The sequence below is a fragment of the Humulus lupulus genome, chromosome 2, assembly GCF_963169125.1.
Source record: "Humulus lupulus chromosome 2, drHumLupu1.1, whole genome shotgun sequence".
Classification (NCBI taxonomy): domain Eukaryota; kingdom Viridiplantae; phylum Streptophyta; class Magnoliopsida; order Rosales; family Cannabaceae; genus Humulus; species Humulus lupulus.
The window spans coordinates 269,454,833-269,477,779 of record NC_084794.1 but is presented as its reverse complement, the minus strand read 5'-3'; the positions used below and the strand labels follow the sequence as shown (position 1 = coordinate 269,477,779).

The 22,947-nt window shown below is 36.1% G+C and overlaps 2 protein-coding genes across 4 annotated transcripts; one reads left to right on the top strand and one right to left on the bottom strand.

Moving 5' to 3' along the window:
* Nucleotides 1-15,446: 15,446 nt before the first annotated feature.
* LOC133819390 (mitochondrial thiamine diphosphate carrier 2-like) lies at nucleotides 15,447-18,909 on the top strand. The gene is made up of 8 exons (XM_062252635.1): nucleotides 15,447-15,769; nucleotides 15,996-16,147; nucleotides 16,512-16,628; nucleotides 16,824-16,935; nucleotides 17,172-17,299; nucleotides 17,377-17,529; nucleotides 17,908-18,057; nucleotides 18,405-18,909. Exons 2-8 carry the CDS (start codon nucleotides 16,031-16,033, stop codon nucleotides 18,621-18,623), a joined length of 996 nt encoding a protein of 331 aa, XP_062108619.1. The 5' UTR covers nucleotides 15,447-15,769; nucleotides 15,996-16,030; the 3' UTR covers nucleotides 18,624-18,909.
* A 350-nt stretch (nucleotides 18,910-19,259) lies between these two features.
* LOC133819389 (uncharacterized) lies at nucleotides 19,260-22,461 on the bottom strand. Of its 3 annotated transcripts, XM_062252634.1 has the most exons (4): nucleotides 22,091-22,458; nucleotides 21,501-21,628; nucleotides 19,631-19,772; nucleotides 19,260-19,558 (listed from the first exon to the last, which is right to left on the bottom strand). In XM_062252634.1, exons 1-4 carry the CDS (start codon nucleotides 22,263-22,265, stop codon nucleotides 19,485-19,487), a joined length of 519 nt encoding a protein of 172 aa, XP_062108618.1. In that variant the 5' UTR covers nucleotides 22,266-22,458; the 3' UTR covers nucleotides 19,260-19,484. The 3 variants fall into 3 exon arrangements, with proteins under 3 accessions (XP_062108618.1, XP_062108617.1, XP_062108616.1); XM_062252633.1 differs by having other exon boundaries at nucleotides 19,260-19,772; nucleotides 21,501-21,625; nucleotides 22,091-22,461; XM_062252632.1 differs by having other exon boundaries at nucleotides 19,260-19,772; nucleotides 22,091-22,457.
* Between the last annotated feature and the right edge of the window lie 486 nt (nucleotides 22,462-22,947).

The following is a 22,947-nucleotide window of genomic DNA, read 5'->3' as shown; positions in this document are numbered from 1 at the left end:
CCTTACCTCAGATAGATCAGCTCGTAGATGCCATTGCAGGTCATGGCATAATGTCATTCATGGACGCTTATTCTATATATAACCAGATCGCCATGCATGCACCAGATCAGGAACACACAAGCTTCGTAACTGACAAAGGGTTATACTGCAACAATGTCATACCTTTCGGGCTCAAAAACGTTGGTGAACCGGATCTTCCCCGATCAAATAGGAAATAACATGGAAGTTTATGTTGACGATATGTTAGTAAAATCAAAACATAACGATAACCATGTGGATGATCTCGCAGAGTGCTTTACTGTACTTCGAAAGTACAATATGAAACTTAACCCACAAAAGTGGTCATTCAGAGTGTCTTCGAGAAAATTCCTTGGATATATAGTAAATGCACAGGGGATAGAGGTTAATCCTGACAAAATTAAGGCATTGATAGATATGCCCTCACCTTGGAAGCACAAGGACGTCCAGAGCTTAACTGGATGGATGGCGGCATTAAGTAGGTTTATCTTGAAATATACAGACCGATGTCTTCCATTTTTCAACCTTTTAAGGGGGGGGGGGGGGGGGGGCAAAAAATTCGAGTGGACGGAAGAGTGTGAGCTCACATTCCAGAATCTTAAGAAGCACCTCATCGAACCACCAATTTTTTCGAAACCTATCATGGGAGAAATTTTGTATCCATACCTCGCTACAACTGAGCACGCCATTAGTGCGGTGCTGGTACGTGAAGAGAAGAAGGTACAACAGCCTGTATACTATGTCAGCAAAAGGTTATTGGGGGCAGAATCAATATACCCGTTAATGGAAAAATTGGCTCTGAGTCTGATACATTCATCTCAAAAGCTCTAACCCTATTTCCAACCACACCCTATTCATGTGCTAACTGACCAGCCGCTATGACAAGTTTTGTCCAAACCAGAGGCTTCAGGAAGATTGTTAAAGTGGGCTATTGAACTCGGGCAATTCGAGATCACATACCACCCAAGAACAACCACCAAGGGACAAGCCCTGGTAGATTTCATTGTTGAATGTACTGAAATCTTGAATGAAGAAGTTGTAACCCCAGCCTGCAAGCTGTGGAAACTTTATGTCGACGGATCCTCCAATGAAAACGGATCGGGGCAAGTATTATACTAATTACCCCAGCGGGAAATCGATTCCACTAAGCATTAAGATTCAACTTAGAAGCATCAAACAACAAGGCTGAATATGAGGCATTATTAGCAGGACTCCAAATAGCCAAAGAGCTCAAAGCAAAGGCTATACACTGCTATAGCGACTCACAGATAATGGTCAACCAAGTTTTAGGGGAATATCAAGCTTGTGGCATAAGAATGGTCGCGTACCTAGAGAAAGAAAAAACTTCACTCGAACAGTTCAAATTCTATGCTATAGAGCAAGTTCCCCGAGAACAAAATTCAAATGCAAACGCGTTGGCCAGGCTCGCTACAACCAGCGAGGCCGATTAAACATGGTCCCGGTAGAGTTTCTATCGACCTTGAGTATCAGCGAGCCCAACAAGGAGGCGGTATGCATGATCGACTCACAACCAACCTAGATGACCCCAATAATTGACTACCTCGAAACCGGAGTCTCCCAGCAGACCGGAACGAGGCTCGAAGGTTGATGTATCAGATCCCGAGATACATTATTGTGGAAGGAAGGTTATATCGACGAGGGTATTCTATGCCATTACTCTAATGTGTAACTCCACCCGAGGCGAAGAAAATTTTGGAAGAAATTCATGAAGGATTTTGTGGAGATCACACTAGGGGCATAGTTTGTCCAAAAAGGTGATAAGACAGGGGTATTTTTGGCCCACAGTCAAGGCAGACGCGTTTGAATATGTCAAACGATGTGATAAATGACAGCGATTTGCCTCAATTCTGCGAGCTCCACCTACCGAGCTCACCATTTTGAGCCCCCATGGCCATTTGCAGTATGGGGATCGACCTCATAGGCTCATTGCCAACAGGCAAAGGTGGAGTAAGGTACGCTGTGGTCGCGGTCGATTAGTTCACGAAATGGACCGAAGCTGAACCCATGGCCACTATCACCTCGAAAAAAGTCTTAGACTTTGTTGTAAAAAATATCATCTACCGATATGGGATGCCTAAAAAGATAGTGTCAAACAATGGAACCTAGTTTGACAGTGACCTATTTACTCATTTCTGCGAAAAAAATGGGATAATAAAAAGCTTCTCCTCCATCGCCCATCCCCAGTCAAATGGCTAGGTCGAAGCAGTCAACAAGACCCTAAATAGTTCCATAAAGAAAAGGTTAGAAGAGGCAAAAGGAAGGTGTCCTGAGGAATTACCTCAAGTTTTGTGGGCTTATCGAACCATAGCTCGGACTTTAACGGGGCATACTCCTTTCTCTCTAGCTTATGGGTGTGAAGCCATGTTACCTATTGAAGTCGAAATTCCTACAATACGCAGCCATGCGTACAACCAGGCCTCGAACCAATCCTAGCTCAAAGAAAGTCTAGACCTCATTGAAGAAAGATGAGATGAAGCTCAATTGAAAAATGTTGCATACCAGCAACGAGCTACTAGGTACTTCAATAAAAGGGTTCGAGATAGAATATTCGGATTGGGAGACCTGGTACTAAGACGAGTATTTTTAGCTACAGGAGACTCGTTTGCCGGGGTACTCAGACCTAACTGGGAAGAACCTTACTAGATCGAATCTATCATCCGACCTAGGGTGTATAAACTGGCAAGATTAAATAGAGAGTTGGTTCTACGAGCTTGGAATGGTGAACATCTATGACCTTATTATCAATAATGTATGGTGTTTTCATTGTAACCAAGCATGTTTATTTTTTCTGCTTTTTGTCAATAAAATGTCAAGTTTTGTTCGAAAGTTGTTTTCTTTTTTCAATGTTATATTTTTTGCAAACTCTCTTAATTCAATAACCTATGGTCACACTCATAGGATATTAAGGGGGCATCAGTGGTATACAATCATACCATAAGTGAAAAAATAAATAACATAGAATAAAAATGTCTAGATCATTAACTCGACATAAAAGTGTATGGAGTAATAACCAAATGTGCGAGCTAAAGCTATCTAGACTTAACTAGATTGTAAAAAAGCAAGCTAAAAGTGTATGGATTACAAACCAAACACGCAAGCTAAAGTTATTGGACTTAACCAGATTGTAAAAATTCTTAAGTGTATGGATCACAAACCAAACACGAGCTAAATTAGTTTGGAACAAACCAGCTAAAACTAATCGGCAAGTAAGAGAGTTGGAACAAAAAATAAACCAACTACAAATTAAGTCAATACCGAGGCTGGAAAATTTTGCAAAAATTAGTTTCGACCTCACAACCTCGAGGAACTACTCGAGGATGAGAAAAAGTGACTAGAAAATCAAGATATAACTAAACTACTAAAATTACATGCCAATTAAGTACTTTCGAGTACATGGTGAAAGTAAGGTTCAACCTTGATATTAACGAAGTCGAATATGGATATTTCAGATAAACTGTGCATGAATGCCTTGAAATTCGAGCATAAATTCAATAGTTGTATTTGTACGGATAAACAAATATAAAAACAAGTCTTTAATATAACATGCCCAAAATATTTTGACCTCGAAATGTAAAGCATATATTAAGACAAGAAGCTAAAACAAAAAAATCAAATGCATAAAAAGATTTTCGAGCCAGAAACTATTTGCATAAAGGTTAAATGTTAATACTTAGTAAAAAATAGCTCTAGATCGAGCTGTAAATTTTATTTGCCCTAAGGGCACATATGAAATTAATAAAATATTACAAAAATAATGGGACGCAGCCCATGACTTCGCCCTCACAGAGCAGGCACCTTCCCCTCGGCAGCTCCGGACACTCCCGCCGTCTCTTCAACCTCAGCCCTGGCATCTTCTTCATCGAGGTGAGTCTGCCATCTCTCAATAAACTCGGCCTCGAGGGTGTCCAAGAAACTAGTGTCAAGCTTGGGATTGTTGACCCAGATGCGATACATCGCCATGTCAACAGCATGATCTTTCTTCTTCTTGAACTCCTCGAGAAGGTGGGCCTTCTCACCTTCGATTATCTCGAAGGTTGCCTTCTTGTCCTCCTCCAGTTTGGCGTTGACTTCTTGAAGTTCCTTGATTTTGGAGTCCTTCTCCTTGATCTCGGAGTTCTTGGCCTCGACTTCTTTCAAAGTCACCGCCATTGTTGACTCGAGGTCGAACACCTTCTGGGCAAATTCCAAGGCAGCCTCCAGCCTCGATTTGAGTTTGGACACCTTCAGTGTCGCAACTTTGAGCTCATCAGTGAGCTTTAACTGGAGGTTCTTGGACTCTTGAGCATAGGCTCGGCTCGCAGAAACTTTGTTGTTCAACTTGAAATTATGCTGAACGAACGAAGAGAAATCATGTATACAAAAACAAATATGAGTTAATAAATATACATGGCAAGTCTATATAAGCAACATTGCATAGTAAAATGACTTACCGAGGCAAAAAGCTCGCTTCCCTTGTCGAAGATGGTGTTCGTGTTGCAGCAGGAGGTGAGAAACTACCATTAGGGAGCACCGAGGTTGCTAAGACTTTGGTCGACTCGGGATAAGACTTTTGAGCCCAAACTGACTCCATGCGATCCCGCGACTTGATCGATCACATATTCGGGGATGTAGGTCGAGATCGACGGAAGATGTTCCTGGGTGGGGACTTGTTTCTTTGAGGCCAGAGTAGATTGTTGGGAAGCTCGGACCGAAGAAGGCAAGGGGCCTGCGGGCGCCACCGGCTCAACTTCAACGATGACCCTGACCTCGGTTGTAGGGTCGGCAGCATGGCTCGGGCCTTGAATGTCTGAGGCTGGAGGAGTCACCTCAGTTTTCTTCAAGGTTTTAGAGGGATGTCCTGCTCTTTGAAATGCCCTTGGGCGCTTGCTTCCCTTGGCTCCCGTAGGATGGTTGAGCACATTGTCCAGGTCAGAGTCCATGTCGTCTATGAAACACAAGTCACAATTTTGGTAATCGAGCCTAAGCTACTAAAAGAAGCAAAAATAAGGAGAAAATAAACCTGACTGGTACTCTCTATTGAGCTTGAGCTCGGCGACCAAGAAATCCCCCTATCTTCCGAGGATGCTGGGGGAGTCCCTTCTCTATAAGTAAGGGTTAGCATCAAAAGGTCCCTATATACGTTGGTCTCGTATTGAACGGCGACCCCGTCCCAAACTTCGTTCAGACTATACATGGTTTGGAATTGGCCTAACCAACTATTGAACCTATGCACCCTATGATCTACCCAAGACCAAACGTAAAATTTATCCCTAGGATCCGGGAAGAGGATTAAGGTGCCAGGTTTGTGCTTAAGTAAAGAAGGGGAACACATTTTGGAGTTAAGCACTATTTTACCTCCACTACCCGAGCTCGGCGAGGCTTCGTCTTGTGCTTCATTTCTTGAGGCTGGCCGGTCATGTCGCGGACTGCAGAGGGACGAGCCCGCGAGCTCTAAGACCTCCTCCTGGGAGGGAGCTTGTCAGTGGGAAGTGGCACATGGTCCCACCTATAGTATTTGCGGTAGGCCGAGTTGTCGGTCGATTGGCCTTCCTCCAAGAGGCCCCAAGCTCGAAGCCGATCTTCATGGAGAAGATACGATAGAGATCGTCGTGCATAAGGCAGTTGGAGCAGGGCTACCTTATGCTCCACCATCGAGTCAGTGGGGGTGGGACAGTGGTAGTTGGCTGTAGAAATAATTTAACGTCAGTATTCCGAGCCTTGCGATTTAGTAAACAGAAAAAAGAGATAATTTTGAGGGAACTTACGAATGCGTTGGAAGGAGTAAAAATTGGAAGGAGCGAGGCCATCCGTCCAAAAGAACGCGAGCTTGAAGTTCGGAGGATGGTTTGGCATTTCCTTGAAAAGCTTCTTCTCCTTTGGATAGCTCGAGAGGTAGTAGAAACCATCTCCTTCCCGAGCTTGAGAGGGGTTGCCCTTGAGGCAAAAGAGATATAAAATCTCTTGAGGTGAGGGTCCTTCCCACCTCAACTCGTGATATAATGATTTAAGAGCAGAGAGAACCCTATAGGAGTTGATTTGGAGTTGGAAGGGAGCGAGTCCAACGAAGTCCAGAAAATCCTTGAAGTAGGATTTCAGGGGGAGAAGAGCTCCTGCCTTCATATGCTCGTGAATCCAAGCAGGGAGCTTGACTTTATTGTTGGGATTGCCATCTCTCGGGGCGAAGCAGCTCCGCTCACTCGAGGTCGCAGGCCGACACATTAGAGTGCCTGAAAGCTTCAAGCCATGATAGGATAGCAGATCAGATATCTGGCTTGTGGTTGTAACTGAGCTCCAGTAATGCTCGGCCTCGAAGAATTCCTCCCTTGAGGTAGAAATTGAAGCAACTTGTGAGGTGGAAGGGCGGTTTGAAGGATCACCCATCAGCGAGAACGAAAGGACACCATGCTTGAAAGCGACGGTGACTCTGAGATTTGGATCGAGAGGGACGGGTCTGATCTCGGGGTCCGAGTCTGGGTAGATTGTGACCCAGAGTATTTTCCTCTTTTTCTCCTCGACCTCGTCAATCTAGCGTCGGAAGCGATCTCAGATGTCTTCTTGTTCGCACCTTTCTCGGTGTTCACGTATCAAGCTCTGGTTCCGAGTGAAGGGTGATTCTGGACTGGGAGTTAACGGAGAGTAGAGGATTGTGAGCTCTTACCCCCACCGATTCTTAGAATTTTGCGACATCTAGCAAGAAAGAAAAGGGTGAGGGCCAGGCATGAAGAAAATCACAGAAAAGATAGTTTTGGTGATTTGAGCTCGAAAGTCCCAGATCATGAATATACCTCAATCGAGACTGAAGTCTCGAAAGGGTAGGGTGAGTTCGAAGGTGAGCCCCGAACCATTGAAAAGTTCGGGCTTCGAGCGTGTACTCACATGAGAGAGTGGGGAAGTGAATATTAGTTTTAAGGATCCCGGATTATCAGGGATAAAGCTTACGATTACCCAAAAAGGTAATATTTTTGGGATTTGTACATTTAAAACCCTAAGTCAAAAACCTCTTTTACTTAGGCTACACGGAACTCTCCCTGATCAGGAAAAACCCCATTTTTGCATTTTTACACCAAGGAATTCGGGTCTAAAACCATGATTTTGATTGCATTACAATACTTCAGATCATGGGTTTGCCTAATATCGATCAAATATCCTTATAAAAATAGTAAATATACTCACAGTGCAGAAGAAGCACGTAAAAAAAAACACATATATAAAAGGAAAACAAGCGAATGGGGATTAGACCACTTACACAAATTGGTTTGTGGGAACGAGAAGATCGTCGACTAAAAGATGGGAAGTAGGAATGATTCCATTGAGCCGAAGGATTTAGAGTTGCTTTATTTCCGTGGTTTAGAAAACATGCACAAGAACAGAGTTTTTCTCTTTTCTCTGGTTCGTGTTTTCTGAAGAGTAAAAATTATAATGAAGATGATGAAGGAGAATGGAGAGCTTATATATATGACCCCGTGGGATGTCAAGGGTCGAGTAAATTTGGGCCTTTGGTTTGATTTTGAGTGTGAACTAACGGAGGGGGAAAGAATGTGATATTGGCGGCAAAAAGGAGATATGAAAAGACGTAGGCAGGTGAAAAGAGTACTCAAGTACCCTGACTGCGCAATCCGTGGTTGACGCGTGTCCACACTCGAGTGTGGTAGGTGGCACGGTTTTCGAAGGTAGCAGTTCAAAAGTTTCCTTCTCATAGGATTCGAATTGATACTTTTGAGGGGGCAAAATGTTACACCCAAATTTCGAGAATGGAAGTTTGGATCTCGAAAGTTAGGCTCGTAAGGTGTAAACTAGAAATAAGCATATTCGTCACGTAACAACATTAATGGGAAAGTCAAGGACGGTCTCACTGAGTATTAAAATGACGACGTCGAAATTGATGAGCTCGGAGCTACGTGGTCTCGAATGAGTCTCGAGGTTACAAGTTGAGCTCGAGCTACAATGACAAGGATTCAATACTTGTATAAATCTCGTGGTTCAATTTTTGCCATCAGACAAGATGGTTCGAGCTCAGGCGTTGTAAACTCGGGAAGGGATGATCTCGACAAAGTCTCTCGTTAAAGACAAAGGTAAACCGAGGTAGCAAGCTCATGATGGTTGGCCAATCTTGGAGGCAACCGATTATTCGAGGTCAATAGCCAAGTGTGAACATAGTTACTGTTTGAAAATCCCTATATATATGGGATTGGTTGTAAATTGTAAAATCCTGAATATCATGGGATTTATACGCATATTATATAATTATATGCATTTAATTATATTTAATTTATGATTTGAATAATGACTCCCCGAAATGTGAGGGGAGATATTATGTAAACCAATATATAAATAGATTGGAGCTATTCATTTGTAGAGGACTGAGAAATTTGTATTGGAGAATACTCTGTTAAATTGCTTCCAAGAAGCTTTGAGAGAATTCCCTAGTTGAATAACATCGACTCGTAGACTAGGCAGATTTTAACTACTGAACCACGTAAAAATAATGTTTTTTATTGTTTTTCTCTTTTGGTATTTTGTTTAACTGCTCTTCATTTCTAAGTTGACGAAAAACGGTGTCAACACTTGCAAAATTTGGCAAATTTTTAAGGAGTTAGTTGGTTGTAACTGGGGAAGGTAACTGGTTACCTTAGTCTGCGATTACATACCTTACTGGAACACTTAATTTAAAAAATTGACTGTTTTTCAAGATAACTGGTTACTTTGTTGTTACTGAATGACTCATATGGGGTATTAATGCTGCCAGTGCCGATCCTGACTAGTCAGTGCCATGCACAAGTAATAAGATTTGCCAAGCATTTAATATGCAATCAACATCCACATTTAATAACCAACATGCCTCATTAATAACCATGCATGTCACATATAGGGTGCAATTTTCTTACCTCTGGTTCGAGCGAGAATTAGTACAAGAACGACCCTTGAGAACGATCGACCTTTTGATTCCTTAGCAGTTACCTAATCATAACCAATTATAACCTCCGTTAATGAAAATCAACAATAATAGGATCTTGACCCAAACCCCACTCTCGGGACCCCGAAATGGACCCACACAGTGAGTAGATTCGATCCTGGGCCTTAAGGATTGAAGCCTTGAGCCTAAAACCCTTAAAAATGCCCAAAACGGAAATCTGATGGAACAGGGTAGCGCCCCAACGCTACCCCACTAGCGCCCCAGTGCCATTTCCAGAACCAAAACCGCCCAAGCACCCTTGAGTAGCGCTGTAGTGCCCCCTTGTGGGCGCTATGGCGCTACACCCAGCCAGAAGTGCCCCTGAACTTCTCCCCTTCGAATCCTCCATTTCCAACTTGATTCTAATGCTTCCAAACATCAAATTAAGTGCCAAATGAACCCAAAAACCACCCCCATATGTCCTAGGCATGACACCCCAAGAACCCTAGCCAAAAACTCCAATCAAATCCATTCAACCTACCTAGAAATCCCAACTGAAAACCAAGACAAAAACAGAGCAAACCAGAGATTTATTGGCTAGAATCTTACCTCAAACTCAGATTATGATGCTCTTCAATGGAGGAACACAATCCCAAGCCCTCAAGACTTACTTCCCAAGTTTGAATCCTTAAATTAAGCTCAAAAATACAAAGAGAAAAAGAGAAGAAAATAGGTACGGGAGGAAGTTTTCTATGCTCTATTTTCTTCAGGTTTCTACAGCCTTCAATGGCTTAAACCAATCCTAGGGGTGAAAAGACTAAAATACCCCTAGGTCAAATAAAAGTTTCTAAAGGCTCTCAAGGACAAAACTGTCATTTCCCGCCTATTTCGTTAATCATAATTAACACTCTCCAATTCCCATTACTCTCGATATTCTCAATTACCAAAAATTCATATCCCGTTACCCTTTTGTTGACGCCGTTTTTCGTCAACAGTGAAAGAAAAGCATGAAAACAATAATCAGTAATGGCCAATAAAAAATACGATAATACAAACGAGATTTTTACGTGGTTCAGCAGTTAAATCTGCCTAGTCCACGAGTCTTTGTTATTAAACTTAAGATGACCTCTGAAAATTCTTCAAGGATGAATTTTCCAGAGTTTTCTCTCAAGATCCCAAAAAATCGGTCCCTTACAATGGTGCATGACCTCTCTATTTATAGACCTCTCTATTTATAGAGAAGATTTCAGAATACTATCCCACATATTTTAGGAAGTTATTCTGTATATGCAAATAAATTAAATGGCATTAAATGCCTGCAATCCGATATACAAGGAAACGTCCCCTGAAGATCAAGGAGCGTATAACTGAACAAATAATATCCCTTGATTGTAAGGGATTTATAGTAATAAATGTAGACCGCGTCTTGTTATTGGTGATTCACTAGGATATTCAGAGTTGTTATCCTATATCACCAAGGCCCCATTCACCCAGGTTTCTTATTAAGTTTCGAGCTATAGCATCTTCCCGAGGCTGTATGACTTCGAGCTCATACGCGCGTCAGACTCGATGTCCTGATCTGAGGCCATCCCGAGAACAGGTGCACCTCGGGGTCTATCTTTCGAGCTTGTGAGGATTTCGAGGCTATCATCTCTGAAGTAGTCTCTGCTTCGCAGGCTCGATGCTTAAATCTCGGACAGATTCCAAACTTTACGAGTTCATTTATTATGAACCCATCATTCGAGGTCACAATTCTCATGGCTCGAAATCTGGGTGTAACACCTTTAATTCCTGGCAACACTCAAATCTCCAAATTACCTCGAGACTCGCCCCGAACTTAATCCCGTTATGACTAAACCGCTAATTTTCACTCAAAGATCGTCTCATGCCGAATGGCTCGAACAAATCCACATTATAATGTGGCCTCAACAATAGATCACCAACATGCATACAAATATACAATTATGCCCTCAACGGGCCAAATTACCAAAACACCCCTGTAATGAAATGTGGACCCACATGCATGCATTTAACATCATATTATAATATAATTCACATAAACATGCATATAATCATTTAATGGCATAATAAAACAATTATGGCCCTCCCGGCCTACTAATCCAGCCATTAAACCACATTAGGGAATTCAGGGCATTATATTTTGGCATTTAGAATTCACACCAATATCAAATGATTTTTTATTGAAAAGACAAATTAGAATCTAAAATTTTCATAATTCTTGTTTTTTGTCTATTTTCGGTCTATGAATGTAAGCATATTAGTAGGTTTAAATATTTTTTTTCAAATTTCAAGTTAATAAATTGGTTTGTTTTTTTGAAAATTGACATCATGAACTTCATCATTATCATTATAATCAATAAAATAGCTATAAAATAATTATGAAATTAATGGTTCCAGAATATGTAGAAGAATTAGGAATTTAATAGATTTGAAGTTGAAGAAAATTAGAGTAAAATAGGTATCGACAGAGCAAGATTTTACAAACCTTTGTTTCTTGGATGCTTTGGACATCGGAGAAACAAGTCCACAGAGGTGCATGTCGCCGGAGATGCTGAAGAGTGCAGCATAACCAATCGGATATTGCTGGAGGTGTTCCGATCCGAGTTGGCTAGGGGTTTCCGGTTGATGCTAGAATTTTTTTTTTTTATTTATTTGTTCTTCTTGATCGGATCTTGACGAACGTCGCTAGAGGTGGAAGTGGTAGCCGAAGTTTGGATAGTGTGGCTGGAGAATCGATTTGTTGGACACAAATTTTGATTGAATGAAGTTTCAGTAAAGGAGTTTTTTCTGTTAATTACCATAGTACCCTCCTTTTGCAAATGATTTTTTGTTTATTTTTTAGTTCCAATATGGGATAACTTTTCCCATAACCTGAGTTTTTTTTAATTAAATTTTTCCATACAAACTAAGGAAAGTTTAATTCTCATATTTTTGCACATCAATAGCTAAAAAGCCATATTTATGAAAAATCCCCATTATTCAAATCTAATCCAATTGTAATTAAATATCCAATATTTTGTAATTGGATTAGATTGGATTGATTCAATGTAATTGGATTGGATTGGATGTTGCCCATCCCTACCTTTTAGTATCACTCTATTATTTTCCCTAAACAATCCTTTTCCCACTTCGATATTTTTTTTATATTTTAATAATAACTAATTTATAAAAGAAAAACCAGTAGTCATATCTTTTTTATATATTTTTAAAAAAATGTATATTTTATCCTTACATCGGTGACAACAATATTACAAAAACTATGAAAATGTTGAGAACTACCCACTTTTAAGAATAGTTAATTAAAATTAAACACTAAATATATTTACTATAATCATGAGATTTCCTAAATTACCCTTATTTGAGCACATGGTTCTAAGTGTTGTTGTAATATGTATTATATGTGTCATATTATAGTTAAATTGGAAATGCATTCTAATTGTAGTGTGTCATATATATGTGTGACAACTATATTTGTAGGAATGTATTCCATCTATGAAAAATTATTCTTTAAAAATGTAAAAATCAAGGCTTAAAATGTAAATCATAAATCTTAAAATGTAAACAACAATCATTTAAAATATAAACTTCAAGATATAAAATCTAAACCACGACCCTTTAAAAGTTTAACCTCAAGGCTTAAAATCTAAACCACAACTCTTCGAAATGTAAATCACGAAGCTTAAAATTTAAACCATCACTCTTTAAAATTTAAACCACAAGCCTTAAAATTTAAACTGTGACATGTAAAAATTTAAACCATAAGGCTTAAAGTTAAACCACTAGACTTAAAATCTAAACCAAAACCATATAAAATATAAATCATAATCTTTTAGAATCTAAGTCACGATTCTTTAAAATTTTAACCACCACAAGACTTGAAATTTAAACAACGTCTCTTTAAAATTTAAACCACAAGACTTAAAATTTAAATAATAACTCTTTAAAATTTAAACCACAACTCTTTAAAATATAAACCACGATGCTTAAAAGTTAAACTACTTGGCTTAAAAACTAAACCACGGCCATATAAACTATAAACCATGATCATGTAAAATATAAATCACGACTCTTTAAATTTTAAACCACTAGTCTTTAAATTTTAAACCAAGACTCTTTAAAATTTATACCACTAGACTTCAAATTTAAACTACAAAGCTTAAAAGTTATACTACTAGGCTTAAAATCTAAACCACGATCATATGAAATATAAACCATAATCATTTAAAATCTAAATTACGACTCTTTAAAATTTAAACCACTAGTCTTTAAAATTTATACCACGACTCTTTATATTTTAAACCACAATACTTAAAATTTAAGCCACAAAGCTTAAAATTTAAACCACAAGGCTTAAAATTTTAAAACACAAGGCTTAAAATTTAAACCACAGTGCTTAAAATCTAAACCACGATCGTATAAAATATAAACCATGATCCTTAAAAATTTAAACCACGACTCTTTAAAATTTAAATCACTAGTCTTTAAATTTTAAACCACAAGACTTAAAATTTAAACCACAAGACTTAAAATTTAAACCACGACTCTTTAAAATTTAAACCACAAGACTTAAAATTTAAACAAAATCTCTTTAAAATTTAAACCACAAGGCTTGAAAGTTAAACCACGCGATTAAAATCTAAATCGCAACCATATAAAATATAAACCATGATCATTTACAATCTAAACTACGGACCCTTAAAGTTTAAACCCCTAGTCTTTAAAATTTAAACTATAAGGCTTAAAATTTAAACAACAACTTTTTAAAATTTAAACCACAAGACTTAAAATTTAAATCACGACTCTTTAAAATTTAAACCACAATGCTTGAAATTTAAACCACATGGCTTAAAAGTTAAACCACGGGATTAAAATCTAAACCGCAACCATATAAAATATAAACCATGATCCTTTAAAATCTAAACCATGACTCCTTAAAATTTAAATCACTAGTCTTTAAAATTTAAACTACAAGACTTAAAATTTAAACCATAACTTTTTAAAATTTAAACCACAAGACTCAAAATTTAAATCACGATTCTTTAAAATTTAAACTATAAGACTTAAAAGTTATACTATTAAGCTTAACAAAATAAAATGTATAGATTTTTAGCTGTTAATTTAACTATGTATTTGTTGTATTTCTTTGTTATTAAATATTATTTAAAGCTATTAACAAATAGTAAAAAGAGTTGGATATGATGGTTATGTGGCTTCTTATCCCATATCCTAATGGGCATGTGTATACAATTTTTTTTATAGCATGGATACCTTGTGTAGAGAAATAGTATAATGGGAACATTCATTATAAATCTTGTATAAAAGTAAGATGATTAATAAATGGGTAAAAATTAAAATGTTTATCTAAAAGTGAGCACCTAATCTAATTTCTTCAACAAAAAAATTCACATATATCCTTTTTTTGAATTTTTTTGTTATTTTGTTTTTAATTTTTTATGAACCCTGATTTTGTTTTCTTAAAAATTAATGTCTTAAGTTTTAAAAAATATGATTTTCAAAAAAAATTATTTACAAAAAAAACAACTGAAAAAATAACAATTAGACAATAACTAGACATTAACACAATGCATACTAACATGTTAAAAAATAACAACTAGGAGTCAACTTATTGCATACTAACACTTTTTTAAAAAAATCAAAATATATCTGAAAACAACTAAAAACCAATTACACATCAGTACAATAAGAGAACAACTATACATAAGCTTAAACAATTAAAAAAGGGTAGATAACCATTTGGTACCCTGTGTTTTTACAAAGTATCATTTTGGTACCCTCTGTTTTCAATAATGCTCATATGGTACCCTGTATTTTAAAATTGTACATATTTGGTACCCTAAACTCAAATTTAATTAATAAAATTTTACCAATTTAATCAAACTGCTATCAATTATTAATTACATATAACTGATGACAGTTTGATCATATTGACAAAATTTTATCTATCAAATCTGAGTCTAAGGTATCAAATATGTATAATTTTAAAATACAAGGTATTATATGAGCATTATTGAAAACAGAGGGTACCAAAATGATACTTTGCAAAAACATAAGGTACCAAATGAGTAAATTCCCATTAAAAAATAACATGAAAACTAGTAAACAACTATGCATAAACCTAAACAACTAAAAAACAACACAAAAGACGAAAAACATGTAAAATTGTAAAAAAATTCTTAAAATCATAAAACTGAAAAAAAAAAAAAAAAAAACTTTATTGTTCACAAAAATATGTAATGTTTTTAGCAAAATTAAGTGTGTTATGTAAATTTTCATTTCTTTTTTAGTAACCAAATACATTACACACCAAGAAATATCTAGTGCATATTTTTGGCTGCCCAAAATTAAATGCATTCTCATTAATAAAAGAAGACATTATAATATATTTAAGTTTATAAATTCCACAGGAGGATTTTGAGCCTTTGAAATTATATTTTTGAAGAATAAAGGTTTGGTTCTTATAGCTCCCTCAATTTTTTATTTAATAATTTCGTTTTTTTTTTTTAATTTCTTTTTCTGGGTTTGGAATTATTGAACTGGAAAATATTGACCTAACAGAAGAACTCCATCTCTTACCAACTTTTTTCTCTCTGAAAATTCAAAGACCAAAATAGTATTAGAATCTATACGACCTGTTTCTCGGTCCTCCCACCCACGCTTACACACACACACATATACATATATATATATATATTCTCTTAAATTCTGAAAAAGAAAGATAAAGGAAGGTCACCAACCAACGCTGTTAGGGCGGCAGAAAGCTCCTCAAAGCTATTTCCATGGCGGTTCATTCTTATATTCTTCACTTGCTCTCTTCAGGTCTTTGTCTATTTGTGTGTATATATATTGTTGTAAATAATATTGTATTTGTTTGATATGCGAACTTTACCTATTCATCTTCCCAAATAGTTTGACGAATTAATTGCGAAATCCTATTTCGATGGTGCATTATTTTGATTTGCTGGAGATTGTAGTTTGGTTATGGATTTTGATTTGAGGTACTTGTTTTCTGAATCGCTGTTATTCCTTGTTATGGATTGTTTAGTTTATAGCTTTGCGTAAGGGAGGGCGTCTTTTGCAATGGAGGATCCGGGGCAGCTTAAGCGTGCGATGATAGACGCCACGGCTGGGGCGATTGCCGGAGGCATTTCGCGGACTGTTACCTCTCCGCTTGATGTTATTAAAATCAGATTCCAGGTTCAAAAGTTTTGTTCATTCTGTTATCTCAATTTATTTTGTGTAATCCGAAATTTTATTTAGGCAGAGAGCTGAACTTTCTTGTTATGGAATTTTGTATTGGTTTATGCATCAATGATTATAATTTTGAGTATGAAAATTTAGTGCATTTTGTTTCATTGGGTTCGTTGATTCAAAGGTACAAAGGGGATGTTGTCAATTTAGGTTAAAACAAATCCTGTGTGGACTTTAGGCGAGGTTATTTCGAAGAGAGAGAGTTTGAAAGACTAGGGAGTGGAAGTTTTGATTGATCATTGATGTGTTCCCTTATACATAGAATTTTGTGGTTTACTGAAGAGAACTTTTGGTTCCCTTATGCTCATAGGTTCAACTGGAACCCACAACCTCCTGGGCTTTAGTCCGCAGAAACTTGTCTGGACCATCAAAATATACTGGAATGTTACAAGCAACGAAGGACATTTTCAGAGAAGAAGGATTACGGGTACATACTTAACTTACAGTATGACATTGACTGTTGTTTTGTTCTTGATTTTCCTTTCTGACTTTGATCATGCTTGTGTGTTTCCTATGTATGTTTTATTGTTATCGTTGCTCTCTTAAACTTTTTTCTTGATGTTTTCAACTACTGCATTGACCTTTGTTCTATTTATTCAAAGTAATTTGTCTTTCTTTACAGGGTTTCTGGCGTGGAAATGTTCCAGCCTTGCTTATGGTTATGCCATATACTGCTATACAATTTACTGTGTTGCACAAATTGAAGACATTTGCGTCTGGTTCTTCTAAAGCAGGTATTTTGAGTACTGACTAGCTTCTACTAATTGGAATTCTATGAAAATATTACTATTAATAGCAGTACTGCAATGTTCGAAGTATCAGTACATCATCTAGCAATTTAATTTAGAGGAAGGTGGTGAAAAAAAATTTGTTTGACGTTCTGATTCTTTTTCCTCCATATCAGTTCAATTCTAGAGACATTCCAATGTTTTCTCTCATTCATGCTTATTGTCAATTATTTCTGTTGCAGAGGATCACATTAATTTGAGTCCATACCTTTCTTATGTCAGTGGAGCGTTAGCAGGGTGTGCAGCTACTGTTGGGTCATATCCTTTCGATCTTTTACGGACAATATTAGCTTCTCAAGGAGAACCTAAGGTATGAATCTGAAGACTTGCTTTCACTTTTCTTACCAGTAAATGCAAAAGTTTTTGACAAATATGGACCAAATTCAGGTGTATCCCACCATGAGATCTGCATTTCTGGATATAGTTAATGCCCGTGGCATCCGAGGTTTGTATGCTGGATTGTCACCAACACTGGTTGAGATTGTTCCTTATGCTGGTTTGCAATTTGGCACCTACGACACATTTAAGCGGTGGACAGCGGTGAGTTCTAGACCAGTACTGTGGTTATGCCACTGTTTTCTGTAGATTTCATTTGTTTCTTCATACCATCTCTTGACAGTTGAAATTTTTTAGAATTAGAAACTGAGTAACGGGATTCTTCATTTTGCAGAAACTTGTTTGATAAGTATCTAGTCTAGGTATGAATGGACATAAGATATGGATAGGTTAATATTAAATTAGATGAAAATGAATTCACGGTGGATTATGATAATAAAGTTGACTAGCTTGGACGGTTTAAATAGACTACCTGACAGCAAATTAATTTCTAGGAAATGAATTTTCTGTCATAGAAATGTTTCTGCATATTTAACGTAGGCATTGACTTTAGACCTGATGCTTTACTGCTTTTCAATGTAGGCCTGGAACCGGCAACAATTATCCAAGATAAACTCAATTGTTACAGATGATAGCATTACAAGCTTTCAGCTCTTTCTCTGTGGATTAGCAGCTGGGACATGTGCCAAACTTGTCTGTCATCCACTCGATGTTGTCAAGAAAAGATTCCAGGTGGATATTTTGCACTTTGTATCGTTTTATAAATATTCTTCTTTGGGTTTCTAGGTGATTTGCGTTAATCCTCTAGTATTTGCAAGGTCGTGGTTTTTTTAAGACCTTTATAACCAAAGGCTTTGGAATATACTTTCTTATGCAATAGAAGCCTTTCTTCTAGGGAAGGGATCTTGAAGGAGATCAAAGATAGTTTATTGGCAGTGTTGTAATAAACATTTCTATGATTTACACTTGGAAGACACACAGATGCAGGCTAGATGGTGGTGTAACTTACAAACTAATTCATTGTTATAATGGGCCAGTTCTTCATCGTACATTGTTTTGAACTTTGATTTTATACGCAGATCGAGGGATTACAAAGGCACCCGCGATATGGGGCTCGAGTAGAGCATCTTGCTTACAGAAACATGTTTGATGCCTTGCAAAGAATCCTGAAGGCAGAAGGTTGGGCTGGTCTGTACAAGGGGATAATCCCATCAACTGTCAAAGCTGCACCTGCTGGTGCAGTAACATTTGTGGCTTATGAATTTGCATCAGATTGGTTGGAGTCAATCTGGACGTAAATCTAACTTCGTTTTCGTTTTCTTTTTCATCCATTTTTCATTACCATATTCTTTTGTCCTTGGAGACCTTAGAAAGCCCTCTTAATCAATCGAAGGGCTAAACAATTATTTTTTGTTTGATTTAGTAACTTACGACAGGCCATTATATTTGTACTTGTAGGTATGGCAAAAGTAAAGAAAGTCAATACGTAGAGTTCGTATTAAATTTTTGTAGCTAAATCTTAAAACTGTGAATGGATTTAATAATCAAATATTTAAGCTGGTTAACACAGCTTTATTTCGTTCCCGTATTTGTCTCTATTCTTTTACAGTTGAAATTTGCAATGCTTCTGACTAATATTGTACTAAATTCAGTTTTGTAAATTATGTGTTTGAATTGCACCCTTCATGCAGAAAAAGGCAATATTTATCTTATTAGAATCTATAAATTATTAGCTATCTAATTATGAATGTAATTATGTCATTTTAAATATTTAAATTTAAGAGATGTTAAGACATTATTTTACAAAAAGCAAGTCAATGATCAACAATACCAGATTTCTAAATTAAGAGAACAATAAAAGTTGGCTTGATAACTTGAATTAACAAGTCAATGATCAACAATACCAGATTTCTAAATTAAGAGAACAATAAAAGTTGGCTTGATAACTTGAATAACTGATATAATTTGGAGCAAAATTTTTTCTACATGTTCAACAAAACACATGGCAGATACCCATTTTATAGTACTTCTCTATATTCAATATGAATAAGATATCAAACAAATTTTGTAAAGAAAAGAAAATTCTCAAAGCCTTACAAGCCATCTTTATTATGAAATCTGTTAGTTGAGCAGAAGGGTGAGACGAAGCGACCAAGTAATCAAAATCTGTTCCCATCTTTCTTCTTCTCCTCCTCTGGAGGCAGTGATATGAACTGCAGGATCTTTTGAACCTCTGCAACATCAACACGAAATTTTTCGGCAATTTGTTGAACGCTCATGGATCCGTTGTGATCAGCAGTCTTACCTTCATGCAGAAGAACAATGTGACGAAGCTGAGCAACATTTAGGGTTCCAGAAGGAGTCAGCGCACCTTCAATCGAGCTGTAATCTGGTTTCGTGTTTCGCAGTTTCGGCAGCGGTCTCTTGTACTGTTCCACCACAAATGCCTGATACATATGGCCTGTTACTTAGCAACACAAACAACGCTTTTGGAAAATGAACTAAAATTATTCTATTACTCAAACTTTTAATCATGAAAAAGAAACTAACAGTAAAAGTCAGATTTAAAAACGTTCAAGTACAATATAAATAATACAAAAGAATTTTTTTCTTTCTTCTTTCACATCTCTTGTTTGTCCCTCTACCCGATAGAGATGACTATAACAAGCTAAGAGCACTCCTAATGGATGCTCTACTCCATCTTTTAAAATACATCCCCAAAACACACATTTTTTTATTTTACCTCTAAGTTTTACATTAGACCATGAACTCTAAGTTTTACATTAGACCAGTTTCTCTATATATTTCTCTACATCATTTAAATATTATATCTTTAAACATATTTAATTAATTAAAGTAAAATAAAATAATTGAAAAATAAAAAATAATAATAAATATATATACTAAATAGGAAAGTGAAAGCTTATAAAGAAAAATAATAATATTAAAATATTATATAAAGAACATGTAAATGTAGATATGGATTAATTGAAATTTGTGTATAACTATTATAAATATATGGATAAATGAGCTAAGATATTTTTGTGAGTTTTAGCTAAATATTATAGAGAAAGTGTATTACAAAATACACCACCAAAACATATTTTTTTTATAATTTACCTCAAACTTTTACATTATACCATACATTAGCTTCTCTATTTTTTTTCTACATCATTTAAATATTATATTTTTTTAAAAAAAATTATTCATTTTAAGAAATAAAATATAATAATATCATATTCATATATATACAAAAGTTTATAAAAAAATAATAAAATATTGAGTTTATACTTTTTTAGACCAATTATTTTGCCTCATTACCTGTTTGGAAGCTGTGTTTTGACAAATTACTTTTTGGACTCTATGTTTTCTAAAATAGTTCAAATAGACCTAAACCCGATTTTGATCAAAGGTTTTTAACTAAAATCACAAATAATTCATTAAACTAACAACTCAGAACAAAAATACAGTCATTCTGCCTAAGAACTGTGTTGTTATATTTAATTTTTTGTTTATCAAAATCAGGGTTAGGGCCTATTTGAACTATTTTACAAAACATAGGATCCAAAAAATAATTTGTCAAAACACAGGGTCCAAAAAGGTGATGAGGCAAAATACAATGTCTAAAAATGTATAAACTCTAAAATATTTATAGCTTGATGAATAGTGTTTCACTACATATAAAGAAATACTATTCATTTACGTAAAAAAAAATATAACTTTACATCATCCATTGGAAGATTATTAAACAATTTTTTCTCTATATTATAAAAAATTAGATATTTTACCACCTCCATTGGAAATACTCTAAGATCTCAATTGTATACGAAAATCACGAAACTGGAAGAAAAAAAAATACAGAATCTCCTAACATTTGAATTCTAAAACAATGTTTCTAATTCATAGTTGGAACACGTACAATACAATTTTGAGCAAAAGAGGTCATAACTAAGTGGAAATATTAATGTAATCAAGAAAAGTTTGTTGGCTGTGGACTTGACAAAAATCTGTCTCAGTGAGTACAAGTTTGCAAGCAAGCCAAGAATGGTAGTTAGTTGGTTAAGGAAAGTATGAAAACTAAGAAAACAGTTGCCTAACCCGCCAAGCCACCAAAAAGCCTAAATATGACCCATTAAGATGTTTACCAAATAAGGAGAGATTATTTGAAAACTCACCTCACCCATTTCCAGTTTTCCACCAGGCTTAGTTTTGATTCTACCCACCATCTGACCAAGCATGGCATCGAATTTCGGGTCTCGTTCTTCAAGTACATTATCAGCATTTCTTCCCAAAGTTGCATCTTCTAAAACAAGGAGAAACAGCACCATTGAACATAACCAAATAAGTATTGTGAACATCAAAGATCTCACCAAACAAAAATTTTCAACGGGAGCAAAATAAATGTGAGCATTTTCCAGCTTAAATAAAAACGATAAAAGGTTAAACCAAAATGAAATGCCAAATTCATATTATTCTTAATCTCAGTTTGTTTCTAAGTGTTTTATGTTGAGTATCCTATAGCTCTTGGTGGGAATCGATGCAATCATGAAACGACAATAATAATATCATCTTGTTTGTGTCGTTTGATACCATACCTATGTTCTATTGATAATGCTTGAAAAAGCCTTGTCTTGCTTAAGGATCACACCACATTTGTTTTTTCTATCTAAGAATCATTACCCATTTCTTAAAATTCAAAACTCAATTTGAGCCATAGTACCTAAGTTTTACTTCCAGAGAGAGATATAAAGACAGAAATTTTCACCAGAATCGGGGGCGGCCCCAAGCTCGCCGGCTTTGGGGATCTCTTCCTTGATGGTGGTTGTAACTGTCGGAGGCTTCCTATCAACGACGTTCTTGGGGGTCGACCAAGACACCGTCGCATCAGTGCTCGAAGTTGCACGCAATCTTCCAGATGCTCGACGAAATGCCTGACCCATTCTCCTACTGGCCCTGCGATTGTCTACGAATGTAACGAATCCCCCAATTTCATTTATGACAGTAATGATAAATTAGTATATATCAGTAAACCCTTCGAATTAGGGTTTAGAAGAAGAGCTCGAAGAAGAAGAGGAAAACGACTATGGAGGCAGTCTAGGAGTAGTAAAAGCATTACACGCGCCAGCTCAGGCTTAGAAGTTTAGAAGAACGAAGGAAAAGAATCACTCTACATGGTTTGGAAAGTGAGTGCCACGTGGCTGGTCGTATTGTTCTCTTACGTGTCACTCGTAGTTAGAACGTTTTAAAAAGTGGAAATTACATTTTATATGGACTTTTTATTGAAGTTTTAAAAAATATGGCTTTTTTTTCAGCATAATTTTTTTATGGCTTTTTATACTTTTTTATCATTTTTATGGCTTTTTTTTTTCCATATTTTTGTTAAAATTTCTAATTATGCCATATCTTTATTACCATTGAACTTTTTTTTTTTCAAGTAGAATGATAGTTTTGTAATGTCATTTTATTTAATTTTTTTTAACTTTTCTATAATACATTTTTCATGGAAAAAAACTTACATTTTCAGTTATTATTAAGGGTAGTTTTTATATTTTTATATTATTTTATTTTAACTTTTTTATATTACTTTTTATATTATTTTAGGTGTCATCAAACCAACTAAAT

Bases quoted from the DNA above. Each gene is read 5' to 3' on its own strand.
- LOC133819390 (XM_062252635.1), top strand. From the start codon at position 16,031: ATGGAGGATCCGGGGCAGCTTAAGCGTGCGATGATAGACGCCACGGCT. The intron at 17,300-17,376 runs GTATGAATCTGA...GACCAAATTCAG, and splicing joins CTTCTCAAGGAGAACCTAAG to GTGTATCCCACCATGAGATC. The intron at 17,530-17,907 runs GTGAGTTCTAGA...TTTTCAATGTAG, and splicing joins CATTTAAGCGGTGGACAGCG to GCCTGGAACCGGCAACAATT.
- LOC133819389 (XM_062252632.1), bottom strand. From the start codon at position 22,265: ATGGGTCAGGCATTTCGTCGAGCATCTGGAAGATTGCGTGCAACTTCG. The intron at 21,629-22,090 runs GTGAAAATTTCT...TCCTTGTTTTAG, and splicing joins TGGGGCCGCCCCCGATTCTG to AAGATGCAACTTTGGGAAGA. The intron at 19,773-21,500 runs GTGAGTTTTCAA...CATATGTATCAG, and splicing joins GAAAACTGGAAATGGGTGAG to GCATTTGTGGTGGAACAGTA.